This window comes from Capsicum annuum, chromosome 11 (assembly GCF_002878395.1).
Source record: "Capsicum annuum cultivar UCD-10X-F1 chromosome 11, UCD10Xv1.1, whole genome shotgun sequence".
Classification (NCBI taxonomy): Eukaryota; Viridiplantae; Streptophyta; class Magnoliopsida; order Solanales; family Solanaceae; genus Capsicum; species Capsicum annuum.
This window is the reverse complement of record NC_061121.1, coordinates 13,944,305-13,959,943: the sequence shown is the minus strand read 5'-3', so window position 1 is coordinate 13,959,943 and position 15,639 is coordinate 13,944,305. Positions and strand designations below refer to the sequence as shown.

Genomic DNA, 15,639 nt, shown 5'->3' with positions numbered 1-15,639 from the left:
TAATGTATCAGAGAGCTAATTATATATCTTGACAGACTCAAAATCGAAAAAGATACAATGAAAGTTAATTTTGTATCTTTACAAGAAAAAAATAACTCTTTATTGAATGTATTATGTATCTTGACAGACCCAAAATAAAAAAAATATCTTTGTTGGATTCATTATATATTTCGACAGATCTAAAATAAAAAAAAATATATGTTCGTTGGATATATTATATATCTCGACAGATTTAAAATAAAAAAAATTATATCACGAGCTAATTATGTATCTTTATAAAAGAAAAAAATATATTTTTATTAAATATATTGTGAGTCAATTATGTATCTCGATAGATTCAAAATTGAGGTTTCAATAATTCAAATTGTGGGGATTTATTATGTTAAAAAAAAACAAAAACACATTAGGGACTAAAACTTAGATGTTGGTGATGCAAATCTACTGGGCCATAAGAAAAACCCAAAAACCTAAACCCACGCTCACATCACCTCTACCACCAGCTTCAGCTTCCCTTCATACTTGCTGGCTGGATTTTTCTTCAAGAAAACCTTAACACTTAATCATTATTTCCATCTTCATGGTAATTCTTGATTCATATGAAATGTCACCTTTATAATATTTTCGTATTATTTCGACTCATTAAGCATTCATGCACTTTATATTATACATGTATGAATGAGTAAATGCTATTGAATATGTTGCTAAAAATCAAGAACCCCATCTGTTTTTTTGTTAGTTTGTGTGGGTGTTGAGGTTTCTTATTGCATTTTATTGAATTCATCAAGAAGCTAAGATTTGTTTGTTTCTTGGCTTAGCTAGCTGTTTGATCAATTTGAATATAGTTTCTGCTGTTTTTAATAGGTTAATGCTGTTGGGTTTCCTGATTATTGAAAAGGGTGTTCATTATTTAGTGTTTTTGTGATTCTTGTAAAAAAAATTGATTCCTAAAGATGTCACATTTATAATATTTTCATATAATTCAGACCCCTTAATCATTTATTTCATATTTATACATGTATGAATGAGTAATATTGAATATGTTGCCAAGAACCAAGAACCCCATCTGGGTTTTTGTTAATTTTTGTGAGTGTTGAGGTTTCTTATTGCATTTTATTGAATTCAAGATTTGTTTTTTTGTATCATGGCTTAGGTTGGAACATTGTCTCTGCTGTTTTTGATAGGTTAATGCTGTTGGGTTTCCTGATTCTTGAAAAGAGTGCTCAATATTTAGTGTTTTTGATGCTTTAATGATGTTGGTGTCTGTGATTCTTGAAAAAAAATTGATTTCTAAAAATGTCACATTTATAGTATTTTAATATGATTCAGTACCCTTGAATCATTCATTTGTAAACAACGTGTGAATGAGTAAATGTTATTGAATTTGTTGCTAAGAACCAAGAACCCCATCTGGGCTTTTGTTAGTTTTGGTGGGTGTTGAGGTTTCTTATTGCATTTGTTTGAATTCAAGATTTGTTTGTTTCTTGGCTTAGTTAGCTGTTTGATCAATTTGAACATTGTCTATGATGTTTTTAATAGGTTAATGCTGTTGGGGTTTGTTATTCTTGAAAAGGGTACTCAATATTTACTGGTATTGCTTAATTATTGAAGCAAAGATTAGTGATTTTGATGGGCTAATGCTGTTGGGGTTCATGATTCTTGAAAAGGGTACTCAATATTTTGTGGTATTGCTGATGTATTGAAGCAAAGATTAGTGATTTTGATGTGTTAATGCTGTTGGGGTTCTTGATTCTTGAAAAGGGTACTCAATATATTTAGTGGTATTTGAGGTGTATTGCGAATGTATTGAAGCGAAGATTAGTGGATATAGTCTATTGCTAATTTTAATGGGTTAATGCTATTGGAGTTTGTGATTCCTGAATAGGGCACTCGATATTTAGTGGTATTCGGGGTATTGTGTATGTATTGAAGTGAAGATTAGTGATTTTGATGGGTTAATGGTGCTGGGGTTCTTGATTCTTTAAAAGGGTGCTCAATATTTAGTCCTATTCCGTATGTTTTGAAGCAAAGATTAGTGGATATATCTCTGCTGATTTTGATGTGTTAATGCTGTTGGGGTTCATGATTGTTGAAGAGGTTACTTGATAGTTAGTGGTATTGCGTATGTATTGAAGGGAAGATTAGTGGATAGTTAGTAGTTTTGATTATGTTGAACTGAAGAGTAGTAGTTCTTGGTTTGGTGTATATGTTTGAAACTGAGGGGAGAGCATCAGAACATGCTCTCTCTGCGCCTGGTTCGCAGATTTGGAACCGGGAGTCGTCACCTTGCTGCTGCCAAAGGGGCTATTGTGCCCTCGGGTGCTGGTAATACTTCTAATAAAGCTTTTGTTTCTAAGACAAAGCATGTAAAAGTAGAAGAGCCAGCACTTTTTAGGCTAAAAAAGGAAAAGAACCCTGAGAAGTTGTTTCAGTTATTTAAGGAGAATGCTCATAATAAGATTGTCATCGAGAATCGCTATGCGTTTGAAGACACAATTTCTCGCTTAGCAGGTGCAGGCAGGTTTGATTACATTGAAAATCTGCTTGAGCATCAGAAGACTCTGCCACAAGGTCGCCGTGAAGGTTTCATTATTCGAATTATAATGCTCTATGGGAAGGCTGGGATGATACAGAATGCTATAAAAACATTCTATGACATGCATTTATATGGCTGTCCACGGACTGTTAAGTCATTCAATGCTGCACTCAAGGTTTTGACTCAATCTCATGATTTGGAGGCTATTGAGTCGTTTCTGTGGGATGTGCCTGAAAGGTTCTTCATCAATATAGATATACTTTCAGTAAATACAGTCATTAGATCATTTTGTAAAATGGGTATCCTGGAGAAGGGTTATTTGTTCATGGTTGAGATGGAAAAGTTAGGTATAACACCTGATGTTTTTACATATACGATACTTATATCTGCCTTTTATAAAGCCAACCAATGGCAGATTAGTGATGGATTATGGAACCTCATGGTCCGTAAAGGCTGTATGCCTAATGTTGCTACCTTTAATGTTAGAATTCAATTCATGGTAAATATGGGGTTTGCTTGGGAAGCTAACAAATTGTTGCAGTTGATGAAACGTATTGGGATAACTCCTGATGAGGCGACATACAATTTAGTGATCAAAGGTTTTTTCCTAACAGATAATCTTCCTATGGCAAAAAGAATTTACTCTGCTTTTCATGGTGCGGGCTTGCAGCCAAATTCTAGAATCTATCAAACCATGATTCATTACCTGTCTAAAGCAGGTGAGTTTGATTTGGCATATTCAATGTGTAAAGACAGCATGAAAAATAATTGGTTCCCAAGTTCGGATATTATTAAAATGATCCTTGAAGGGTTATGCAAGGATGGAACGGAGGACAGGATGGGAAAGGCTCGATTTTTGGTCATCCTGGCTAAGAAAAAGATACCCCCTTTCTCAGCAGACATTTTGAACATGATGCGGTCAGTAACAACTCGTAGTTAAAAGTCCAAAAACATTTATTTCTGCTTGATGGTTTAGCTGATTTTGCAGCAGCTTCATAATCCACAAAGCAGTCCAAAAACATTTATACTGGGTATGTTGTTGTTGTTGGTTATGAGCCTCCACAGCGAAGATAATCTGTAATTTCTCCAGAAATAAGTTTTTCCTCTTTCTGGAAAGTCCGATGGGGACTGAAAGATATTTGGAAGTACAACGGCAACCTAATTTGTATGGTAAGTTTCATCTTCCATTTTTCACGACTCGTGCTTATATAGAAACATCTTCTGGTAGTTTTATTCATTTATATGCTTGTATTTGTGTTTTTTTCACTTTTCCCTCAGGCATTAAGTTGATATGATGCGAAATAGTACAAAAGAGGTTCGCTAGCTCCAATTACTAACAAAATACATTTCCAGCAAGGGAGCTATCCATCAAAACAAATAAGCTAAAGGTTCGCTATCATGCCAAAGTTAGAGAGCTAATAAAATCTAGAAATGGGATGATATTATTTACGGGGGAAGATTCCTCCAACTTTAAAGAATCCGAAGACGTTTGGCTTTCAGAGAACTATTCGGAGTTGAAATGCCATTGAAGCATTTACAATTCGTTTCTGTTCAAGTACACCAAAATATAGATGCTGAGATCATTTGCCTGATCTTCTTGATGGTTTTGTCAACATCCCAGTAGCTCCTTGAGGGGTCGTCCAACTAAATGCCAAAAACTGAAAGGAATATGTGCCACAAATCAACAGCCATTCTACAGTGCAAATATAGATGGTTTAAGTTCTGAGCTGTCTGGACACATGTAAAATCTATTCACCAGCTGAAAATTCCTTCTACATATATTGTCTTGAGTCAAAATTGCACTTGGGAGTTTTGTCTCCATATAAGCTTCCATGGCCAAAACTTAATTACTTCATTAAGTGCACACAGTTTCTTGTACCCTACCTTGGCTGAATAATAATTTCTGTTAGGTTGTCATACCTTAGACTGTCTTGATCTTGTGTGTTCATTTGGAAGCTTTCTAGTGACTTGAGAAGATTAAAGAGTTTACCAAGTTCCTTTTCCTGCATGTGTTGTCTGATAGAGGGAATCCATGTGGTTCCTGAGCTGTATTGGGCAATTGTAGAGTTTGGAGCCGCTGCAGTACAGTGAGTGGTATAAAGATTCAGAGAAGGAGATCAAAAGGGTAATTTTATTAACTCTGGCAGCAAGCTTTTAAATACACAATATACAACTAACTAGACCTAAAGTGCAGACCACTATCTGCACATTATCTACAACTAACTAGCTATTCCTAAATATACTCCAAAATCAGAGACTTAGTCAAATTGTAACAACTAGTAACAAGAGTTTAATAAAGATAGTTAATACACCCCCTCAAGTTAGGTAAGATGCAACAATGCCTAACTTGGAACGACACCTAATAAAGGCTGATTTAGGCAGTGGCTTGGTGAAGGTATCAACAAGTTGATCACAAGCATGAGTATGAGTAACATGAACTCGATGAGCGTGAACCTGATCACGGACATATGCAAAATCTACAGCAACATGTTTCATATGGGTATGGAACATTGGGTTGTGAGATAAATTAGTTATTCCAACATTGTCACAGTAGATTGTTGGTGCCTTCGGAATGGTGACATGTACCTCATGAAGTAAGTTTCGCACCAATGTGATCTCTGCAAGTGCATTGGCTATTGATTTGTACTCTGCCTCAGTGGACGAGCGAGCCACTGCACGTTGCTTTCTGGACGACTAACTAACTGGATTTGGTCCAAAGAAAAGTATGTAACCTGATGTAGAGATTCTTTCATATGGATCTCCAGCCCAGTTAGCGTCAGCATACATATACAAATTGGAGTCAGAGCTGCGAAGGATGCGAAGTCCTGAACTTGCGGTTTCTTTGAGATAACGTAGTACTCGTTTAACGGCTTTCCAATGTTCCTTAGTCGGAGTATGCATAAATTGTGACAATTTATTAACTGCATAAGATATGTCAGGCCGAGTGAGCGACAAATATTGCAATTTGCCAAGGGTACGCCGGTAGCGCGTGGCATCAGTTGGTGGCAAACCATCAGCTACCCGAAGGGGTACACTGGAAGACATGGGAGTGGAAACACCTTTACAATTGTCCATATCTAGTTCAGAAAGAATTTCCAAAATGTATTTTGATTGAGAAAGAATGAGACCATCTGGTACTTGCTTAACATCAACACCCAAGAAGTAGTTTAGATAGCCAAGATCCTTCAATGAAAATCTTTCTTCCAAGGAACTGATGACTAATTTAATCATGTGTGGATTGTTTCCAGTGATTATGATATCGTCAACATAGACAAGCACATAAATGGTTACAACCAAATGCTTCCATACAAATAAAGAGGTGTCGGATTTTGTTCTGACAAAGTGCAGTTTCAGCAGATGTTCACGTAGAGCATTATACCAAGCCCTGGGAGCTTGTTTGAGGCCATAGATAGCCTTCTTCAGTCTGCAGACATGAATTGGAAATTGGGGATTAATAAAGCCTCGGGGTTGCGACATAAAAACTTCTTTATCCAATTTTCCTTGTAGAAAAGCATTATTGACATCAAGTTGATGGATTGGCCAATTGTGTTGCACAACTATAGATAGCACCAATCTTACGGTTGTCGGTTTGACAATAGGATTGAATGTTTCATGAAAATCTAAGCCAGGACGCTGCGTAAAGCAACTAGACGAGCTTTGAAACGATCTATAGAACCATTTCTTTTCTCTTGATCCTATACAACCATTTGCAATCCGCAACATTGGTTGACATGTTTCGCGGCACGAGTTCCCAAGTCTAATTTTTTATTAAAGCATCATACTCTACTTTCATTGCTTGTCTCCACTCTTCATGTTTATCAGTATGTTTGAAGGTTACAGGCGTAGGTGTCAAATGGGTTAGAAAAGAAAGTTTTCTTTTAGGCTTCAAGATATTATTCTGGGATCGAGTTATAATACAATTTGAAGATGGTGGTGGAATCGGGGCAGCAGGTATTGAAGGAGAGGGATCAAGTAATTGGTTTGTGGGATTTGAACTTTGTTGGCGTGGCAGGGGTGGAGGAGTGGCTTCACTGGTGGTTGGGATTGGTTGGTGGGATTGCAGGTTTGTGTTGATGGTATGTGAGCAAAGGCTTAGGTGTAGCAGTGTCATGCGCAGGAGGAGAAGGGGTAGGAAGGTGATTAGAAGAAGTAACAGGGAGATGTGTATTACCTGATATCTCTGAAGCTGCTGGTATTTGGTTGTTGCTGTTGGAGTGAGCATTGCCAGAGGAATAGGTGTTATTGTTGGAGTTGACTCTACATGGACTGGAATAAGGGATAGAGTAGAGAGAGTAGTAGTTTGAATTGTTGTTGGACTGTCCTCTTTGGAGGCAATAACTTCCCAATTTAATTGGGAAGTATATTTTCGTAAATGGATGAACAATTATTTAAAAGTAAATTCTTTTTCAAAAAATTGAACATCGCGACTTATGAAAATTTTGGACTGGACGGGGTCAAAGCACATGTGAGCATGGTGAGTCTGAGAGATACCTAAAATACACACATGGGGTGGACCGGGGTTCAAGTTTATTTTTGGTATAAGGTTTAAGCCACGGGTAACAAAGACAACCAAAAACTTTGAGTGTGTGATAGTTAGGAGATCGACCAAATAATTTTCGGTAGGGTGATTCATTATTGAGGATGGGAGTGGGAAGTCGATTAATAAGGTAGACTGCATATTGACAGGCAAAAGTAGGGGTGTGCATCAGTCGGTTCGGTTCGATTTTAAGTGTTATTGGTTCCGTTTATCGGTTTTTAAATATGTAAAACCAATAACCAACCAATAAGATATTTTCTTATCGGTTTCGATTTATCGATTTTTGATCCTTAACGGTTCGGTTTTAGGTTTAACCAATAAGAAAATACTTATAGAATAAAAATAGTAACAACTAACATAAAAAAACGACATCTTAGTTACCGCCAAAATCCTACGCAATGCATTTTAGTTTACAAAAATCTTCAAACTTGAACTGAATGTTAGTTCGAAAAAAAATTGAATCCTAATTGTTGGAAGCTATAAATGCTTCAAGCTTTTCAATATGATAATAGCCGAGTTTTATATTGTGTCTTTGTTGCCTTGAATAGGTTAATACTTTGTGATTCACTGAATTGTGAATAAGTAGTACATATAATATATGTACACACACACACACACATATATATATATATATATATATAGAGAGAGAGAGAGAGAAATATAACATAAATAGGGATGTAAACCAATAATTTAGTGTATCCTTAGTAAGCTAAAGCCGAAACCAAACCGTTTACCTAATAAATTTTTTTATAAAACCAATAAGAAACGTTAACCTAATAACCTAATACCAATAACCCAATAACATTTTTATCGGTTCGGTTTATCAATCGATTCGATTTTTGCACACCCCTAGGCAAAAGACCAAAGTTCAGAGGGTAAGGATGCTTCATGAAGAAGGGTTTTAGCAGTTTCAAGAATATCACGATGTCGACGTTAAGTTATGGCAACACATTGTGGTGTGTAGAGAGGAGAAATTAAGTGTTCAATGCCATGTTTTTGAAGATAGGGTTGAAGATCGATGAACTCACCCCTTCCATCTGTATAAATTGAAGAAATTTTTGTTTTGAAAAAATTTTCTACTAAAGGATGAAACTTTGGAAATATAGACGCAACCTCACTTTTATTTTTAAGTGTGTACAACCAAGTGTATTTGGTATACTGATCAACAAAAATGCAATAATATAACTTTTTGTCGAGCGATAAAATGGGTGATGGTCCCCATAAATCACTAAAGATAATCTGGAGAGGAAAATTACTGGACAAAGTGAGTTGTTGGAATGGCAAACGATGCACTTTATTAGAAGAACAAGCATTACAAAGTTCAAACTTTTCTTTGCTAGCAACAACAGGTAAAGAAAATTTCCTCAAAATAAAATTTAAAATTCTAGAGTGGGGATGACCCAATCGACAATGCCAACGTTGAAGTGGGGCTTTTGTGGAGGCAAGGTGATTGGAGGGTTTCTTGGGTGGCAAACATGGCCATTCATACAGTCCATTTTTGTTTTGACCTTGTACCAGCGGCTTCAGAGTATGCAAGTCCTTCACAACAAAAGTAAAAGGAAAAAAATCAATAGACGTGAGGTTATTTTGACAAAACTTAGCAACAGAGATGAGATTCTTTTTGATTAATGGAGCACAAAGTGTGTCAGAAAGCTTAAAAGCAGATTTAGATGCCTGAATTAGAGTTGAACCAGTATGAGTGATGGGAATGGTTTTACCGTCACCCATAGAGATTTCTTCAGTTCCTGTATTCTCTTTAAGGTTGTGAGGTTCGGCAGTGACATGGTGAGTTGCTCCAGAATATAAAACCCAAGAGTTTCCATATGATTGCTGCCCAGATGCAAAGTTAGCCTTAGCTTTGAAATGATTGTGCAACTTGGAGCGACAAACATCTGTCGTGTGACCAAACTTTTGGCACAATTGACATTTGACAGATTGCTTAGGTGGTCGTCTGTTTTGCTGATTGTTGGAATTTGATTGCTGATTGTTAGAATTCCATTGTCGAGACTGCGATGGTTTCCATGGTTGATTGTTGAAGCGATGATTATTCCTGTTGAATTGCGGAGGCGTGTTGGACTTCTGAGCAATAGCAGCTGTGATCATAGATGGTTTTTCCAGATTTTGATGTTTTAGGAAAAACTCATGATCTGTGTGAGCTTGTGAAATAATTCTTCAAAGCTCAAAGGAGAGTCTCGTGCTCGTATCACAGCAGAGATTTCACGATACTCGGGGCCAAGGCCACTTAAAATTTTGACAATAAGTTCATCATCATTGACAGGTGAACCAGCAACTTTAAGAGCATCAGAGACGGAACGAACCTCCTGCAAGTATTCTGCAATGGTTTTGGAAGTCTTCTTGGTGTTTTGCAGTTGATCTCGCAAGCTGAAGATGCGAGTATGGCTTTTGTTGGCGTAGGCTGTGTGAAGGAGTTCCCATGCTTTGTTAGCAGATGGTGCTGCTGCAACAGTTGGAGCAATTGTAGGATTGACCGATGCCATCATTGCTTGTTGGATCAATTGATCCTGAGAGAACCAGGTTTGATAACTGGGGATTTGGTACAGTAAGACCATTTTGGGTAATAGATGGAGCAATTGTGGTTCCATCAAGATGTCCCATGAGTTGATGCCCATTTAGTAGCATTACAAGTTGTGCTTTCCATGTTGAGAAGTTGAGATTACCTTGTAGTTTAATAGGTAACTGTGCAACGGGATTAAACTGTACCACATGAGTAGTGGTAGAAACTGCAGAACCATTGGCATCAGTAGCATCATTTACTTGAGCCATAGATGAGAAAGATTAAGGAGAATGAAATGGATCTGACTCGGTGGAGCTTATGGGGCTTCTGATACCATATAAAGATTCAGAGAAGGAGATCAAAAGGGTAATTTTATTAACTCTGGCAGCAAGCTTTTAAATACACAATATACAACTAACTAGACCTAAAGTGCAGGCCACTATCTGCACATTATCTACAACTAACTAACTATTCCTAAATATGCTCCAAAATCAGAGACTTAGTCAAATTGTAACAGATAGTAACAAGAGGTAAATAAAGATAGTTAATAAGTGGAAGGGTGGGGTCTTTTAGAGGTTTAAAAATCGACTCCCTTGAACCCCTTGAACGGGGTCCATGATTGATGTTTTGCGTAACAACCCGTGGTTTACATAGCCCAAAGGTATGGCGATGAATGATATGAGTTGAGAATTATGAGGTCTTAGGTTTAAATTATAGTGGAGGCAAAAACTCTGGGTGTTTTCTTCCCATATGTCCAAGTTTTGATGGACAAAGTTATTCGGTAACTATGTCGGTGGGATATAAGAGGTACCCTGTGAAATCAATAAGGTGCTTGCAAGTTGGCGGCCATGTTAGATAGGGACAGGAATAGTAATGTAGATAGTCTTCTACAACATCATCCCAGTGTAATCCCACAAGTGAGGTCTGGGAGCGTAGAAGGTACTCAAACCTCACCTCTACCTCATAAAGGTAGGGGGGTTGATTCCAAAACTCTCAGCTTCAATGGTTCCTTCGAAACACTCTGAAAAAGGGATACATATATGGGATCAATTACAATACAAATTAATCTAAATGGAAAGTGTCACACAACAAATAATAGAAGAGGCAATAGCGAAAATGAAATAATGCAATAATTTGCACACAAAACACCAGTGGGCGTTGAGATCGAAACTTAAGGAACTACATAGTGCTAATTATACTAAAAATGCGGGGGGTCCAAGAATAACCCCCGAGCCTATCTCACGGGAAGGCTCGATTATTAACCTTCTACCATAATATGCGATCTCTATACTCGCCTATCTAACGACATGTCCTAAGTAAGGTCAAGATGAACCATATCCTTTCTAATAACTTATTTGGTCTGTCTCTTCCTCTCCTCCTCTCCTGATGCTCGCCACCAACCGCTCACACCTCTTTATTGGGATCGACACTCCTGCCCAAACCATCTCAATCTCGTTTCCCTCATCTTGTCCTCAAGTTCTGGGGGTGCATGGGGTGTTGGAGTCCCACATAGTTTGTGGGTCGGATACATGGACTCGTGATATGGTCTTGGACAATCATTCCCTCGTGAGCTAGCTTTTGGGGTTAAGTTAGACTTAATGCCCATTTCTTTATTAGGCCCGGAACACCACAGTCCACAGTTATAGAGAAACATGTGCTTTACATGACCCTTATATACATGTTTTGAGTTTTTGTGCTAACTAAAAGATAATATTGCATAATATAGTTTCCTTTACTAAGAAAAGCAAGTGATTGATGAGAAGATGAGGAAGCAACTCTTTGAACTTAGTAAAATAGCATACTGGAACTGTTACACATGTAGATACCGGGAAGAACTACAAGCTGAAAATTAATAATGTCAGAGCATACCACCAAAAAGTTGGAGCTAGTGATACCATAGAATTACACCAAATTATTCTGTGTGCTGATATGATTGATCTCTCAAGTTGACCCTTACCATAGTCATTGCCTGCAAGGTGGCTGGTCAACATGTTAGTCTCGTAAGATGGGTATTGAAGGACATTTAATGGCTGTGGGTTTTATTCGAGTATCAGGCCATGTAATCTGGAGCTGTTTAGCCTTCCGTTCAGAATTAGTAGTTTTTTTTCTTTTCTGTGGACAAAGTTTCCTCCCAAAATAATAAGAAAGTTTAACACTGTTTCCTTCAATTCCCTAACTTTCAGCATTCTTCTCCTTTTCCTTGGTGAACTTCCTAATTTGACATGGTCATGCATTCTGAAGCCTAGTAGCCTTCTCATAAGTCGTGTCGAATGTAGTAATGACTGGCTTCTAGTTTTTGAACTGCAGGACAATATTCCAGTGTTTCATTTTGCCACACCAAAGTAATACTGCCTCAACGGGATCAATTTGCTTCTAGTTTGAGCTGGGGTTGCTTCAAGGTAGTTATACTTTGGCTATTTGGTAAATTTCCTTTTTTTTTTTTCGAATAAATAAAAAGGTAAGTGGTATTTAGATCCCTTTTCCCCTCAGTGTCTGTGGAGTTTTAGGACGAAATATATTCCCTTGAAAAAAGAAAGAGAGTAAGCTGGATGACGGAAGTCCTGATCTCTGCTTCAATGTAAAACTTCCTTTCTTTCATAGGTTCATATATTTTCTCCTAATCTCTGAGGTGTAAAACTGATTATGGCATGTGGCGGTTGTGTATAAGCTCAGTTATAAAATTGAACATGATTTGTGATGGAGTGAACACCACAATAGAGCTATATAACTTCATTGGGAACTGTCTGGGATCCTTCATGTGCGAACATGCAAGCCATGGTGATTTTCCCTGCACATTGAGGTGTCTGGATTTGAGAATTTTATTAAAAGAAGTTGAAAGAAGGATCTTAACTTCTTTTTTTATTAACAGAAACTTGGTTCTGTTAATTTTTTTATTTCAAAAAGTTGACGTGCCTTGAGTTTCTTCTTTTTAAACCCACAAATGTTTTTCACTTAAAAATAACGCTCAAACTTTGAAAATAGAACCTACAACTGCCTATGCTGTTTGTCTTCTGTATAGTCTCCGAAAATTCCCAAAAAACTTTTTTCCAGAAATTGGCCGACATCAACTAGCTTAGCATTGTAGCTTAAGCAAACTTCTAAAAAATTGTCCAAACAGGCCGTAACTTCATGCTGATGTAGGATCTTTGGTAGTCAAATGAGGAGAGGAGGGCAACCGTACAAGCTTTTGCTGTTGTATGATGACGATGTGCGTATGAAAGGACATCCCTTTCCAGGTATTTTCTTTTCTTTACTTTTCTGGACAAGTTCTTTTACCGGGTATCTTCAGGGCTTTTAATATGATTTTTCAGTCATTTACTGGCGGAAAGAAAACTGGTCTCTTCTGGTTGATTCATATAAGGAGAGAGGTTGCTTATGAATAGAAAGCCCAAAGAGAGGGAAAAAAAGGCAAAATTGAAAAACAAAAGAGAAAAGGGAAAAACAGAATCTGACAGAATTTTACACATCTCAATGTAGCATTTTTACCTTATTCCTATTCCACCAAAATGAACATTAGAGTATGAAATCTCAAAAATATATCTGAGCTATTTTCAATTTCATTATAATGTTCAAGTAAATCTAACATTAGAATTTGGGTGTAAGAATGGTGTTCTGTCTAGCATGTGAAGGAGATAGCACATCTTGCAGTACGTCAACTGGGCATCTATGATTCTTAAAAAACGGTTTAATTACATGTCCTTTCAGTGAGAAGCACTTTGAAAGGCATGATCAGGAGTTTGTGAAGCTGACAGCATTGGAGTATCGAACCAGCAGGCAGCAGCCTCCACCTGTTGATGAACAAGAAAAGGACTGGTCCACAAAGGAGTCTAGCACTGACAGATGATGTCCTATTGTACTCGTTTCAGTCTGCTGTCAATCCCTTTGATCAAACGAAGAAAACCAGTCAAGTGATGCTTCTCTATTGCTGTACTCGACCTGCATTGGGGATAGTTTGATGTCTAGGATTTAACCACCATCCAAACCGAGTTGAGTACTTCTAAGGATTATGATAAGGCATTTGTGATGATGACAGCAATGAATAGGAAAGGGTCCTCGTCTTCTCTATTGGTTTATGAACTTATGACATTTTCAGTTCAACGTGCTACTGCCAGCGCCTTAACATTGTTAGTTCAGCATCATACTATTTTGCAAATATATGTATCTTTTTTTCCCTTTGGGGCTTGGATGTCTTGCACTAGGGAAAGGCACTTGCTCCTATTCTTTATTTGTATTGGATTTATTTGTTCTAACACGAGATTCATTCTTTCGATTCATTAAAGCGAGATTCCTCTTTTTAGAAATACTATGAATCGTTCTTTTAAGCAATACTGAAAGTATAGATCATTGTTCTATTATTGTTGTCTGTTGATACCCGGGTGCGAGCAAGTATTTATCGTTATTATACTGGTGTAGCTTGTGTTTACATCAAATCTGTCATCTTTTTTCTGTCTATGTATGATTGATTTTCTTCACCTATGTAAGTGTTCAGTTATTTCTTTCAATAGAGCCATAAGAACAATGACATTGCAAATTTCCTATTCATTGGAAGTAGGCTGTCAAAATGAATGGACCTTCAAAAGTCTCAATTCTGTTTCATTTCAATTGTGACGATTTATTGACCTATGAAATTGCTATTGCACAACTCAATCTTTCTTTGCAAACACTTTGAGATGTTGGATGCGCAAAATAATATATTTCTCTGTACGACAACTCAATGACCTTTTGACACGTTACATCTCGGTGCACGTAATTATGATTTTCACCTTTCACTAATGCATTTGGACTGACAGGTGACTTCAAATTAAACCCTAAGATCGAGCCCTAATTCTCACCTTTTAGTTCATTGAAAGGAAAGACTAGAATGAATAAAATGAAGCTTTTGGGGGACATAAGCCGTCGGTATCTGGCACTTGGACACCAGGAAGCTTGCCCCAGAGTCCATTATTTGAAACTCTGCCCTTTTCCTTTCCAAATCAGAATTAGTCAATGATTTCTTTGACCTGTGCCAAACTCACTTTTGTTGTTGTCCGATGAAATGATTCATTGAACTTCAGTATAAGCAACCAAGACATCCTTCTTTGTCGAACAAATGACTCGTCCAAAAAATTTTATGAGTTAGACATAAGGTAATTTATAAATTATCTTAACACATTCAAGTCTAACTCATTGTAAAGGGTCTCGACTGAGCCTAGTTCAATCTCTAATTCAATTCATTTCCCTACCTTAAGTTTCTTGTACACTTACACCTGGTGTTTACACTAAATTAATTACATGCACGCCATGTATAGAGTTTATTTTACTTGACCATAATTAATAAACATATATTTTACTACATTAAATCACTTAATTATGATAAATTACTTTAACTTATGTAAACACTGGGTGTAGGTAAGTTTATGCTGCTAAATTGTTTGCATCATGCAATCTTATTAATTTGTTTGATGTTAATAAGATTAGTGTAACACCGGGTGTAGTCATGACCGAACTCAATTTTTAGTCCATTTTAGATAATTATTGACGTCAAGACTTTTTTGTCACTCTATCAAGAATGACCTATGAAATGACTTCGGTATCCTTTGTGTATGTAGACCTCTCAATGGGTTCTCCCTTTGTCATGTATACCTCTCGCCTACTCTTCTTCAAACGGTTGATGCACTTATTTGTCATTTATATTTGTTTCAATCAACAATTAATGCTGACGTGATTACATGAAGACTGTATTAATTATAATGTGGTATTAGTCCATTAACATGAACAATATAAGCCTTTCTTGGCTGAATTTCTTACCAAACACAATCTCACTCCATTTTTTGGATCTACTGTTCAATCCAGAGACGATAGACTTAGCAGGTAATATTCCCACCTCAAATGGAACATACAAAAGTATCACTAAGGTTAGTACAAACTTTTTATGTGCAGTTTTTGATATTCTTGACAATTTTTTTTATCAAACCGCTTCTATCTATTTTACCCCAAAAATAAATTTGAGTTGGTCAAATTCAATTTCGATCGTTAATTGAGTGCATCTTAATTTTAATCATTTTAATTTTAGCC

At 36.9% G+C, this 15,639-nt stretch overlaps 2 protein-coding genes across 22 annotated transcripts in view; both read left to right on the top strand.

Moving 5' to 3' along the window:
* The first annotated feature begins 401 nt into the window (after positions 1-401).
* On the top strand, positions 402-13,888 carry LOC107847837 (pentatricopeptide repeat-containing protein At1g80150, mitochondrial). Of its 20 annotated transcripts, none has more exons than XM_047399517.1 (7): positions 402-580; positions 1,537-3,252; positions 3,343-3,451; positions 3,525-3,703; positions 11,893-11,984; positions 12,727-12,821; positions 13,291-13,888. In XM_047399517.1, exons 2-4 carry the CDS (start codon positions 2,235-2,237, stop codon positions 3,586-3,588), a joined length of 1,191 nt encoding a protein of 396 aa, XP_047255473.1. In that variant the 5' UTR covers positions 402-580; positions 1,537-2,234; the 3' UTR covers positions 3,589-3,703; positions 11,893-11,984; positions 12,727-12,821; positions 13,291-13,888. The 20 variants fall into 20 exon arrangements, with proteins under 20 accessions (XP_047255473.1, XP_047255474.1, XP_047255475.1 ...); XM_047399518.1 differs by adding an exon at positions 3,812-3,921 and having other exon boundaries at positions 403-580; positions 3,343-3,703; XM_047399505.1 differs by adding an exon at positions 3,812-3,921 and having other exon boundaries at positions 404-580; positions 1,537-3,451.
* Positions 13,889-15,249: 1,361 nt separating this feature from the next.
* The window catches only part of LOC107847063 (nuclear transport factor 2), a 9,926-nt gene continuing 9,536 nt past the window's right edge, over positions 15,250-15,639 (top strand). Inside the window, exon 1 of one of the 2 annotated variants that reach the window (XM_016691307.2) lies at positions 15,250-15,435. The gene's annotated coding sequence lies outside the window, so the exon portion shown is untranslated. Of the gene's footprint in view, positions 15,480-15,639 lie in introns of both variants that reach the window. The other variant, XM_016691305.2, reaches the window with a different exon arrangement.

Excerpts from the sequence above, each read along its gene's own strand:
- LOC107847837 (XM_016692371.2), top strand. The coding sequence starts at position 2,235 with ATGCTCTCTCTGCGCCTGGTTCGCAGATTTGGAACCGGGAGTCGTCAC. Across the intron at positions 3,452-3,524 it reads GACATTTTGAACATGATGCG|CTTCATAATCCACAAAGCAG; the intron begins GTCAGTAACAAC and ends ATTTTGCAGCAG.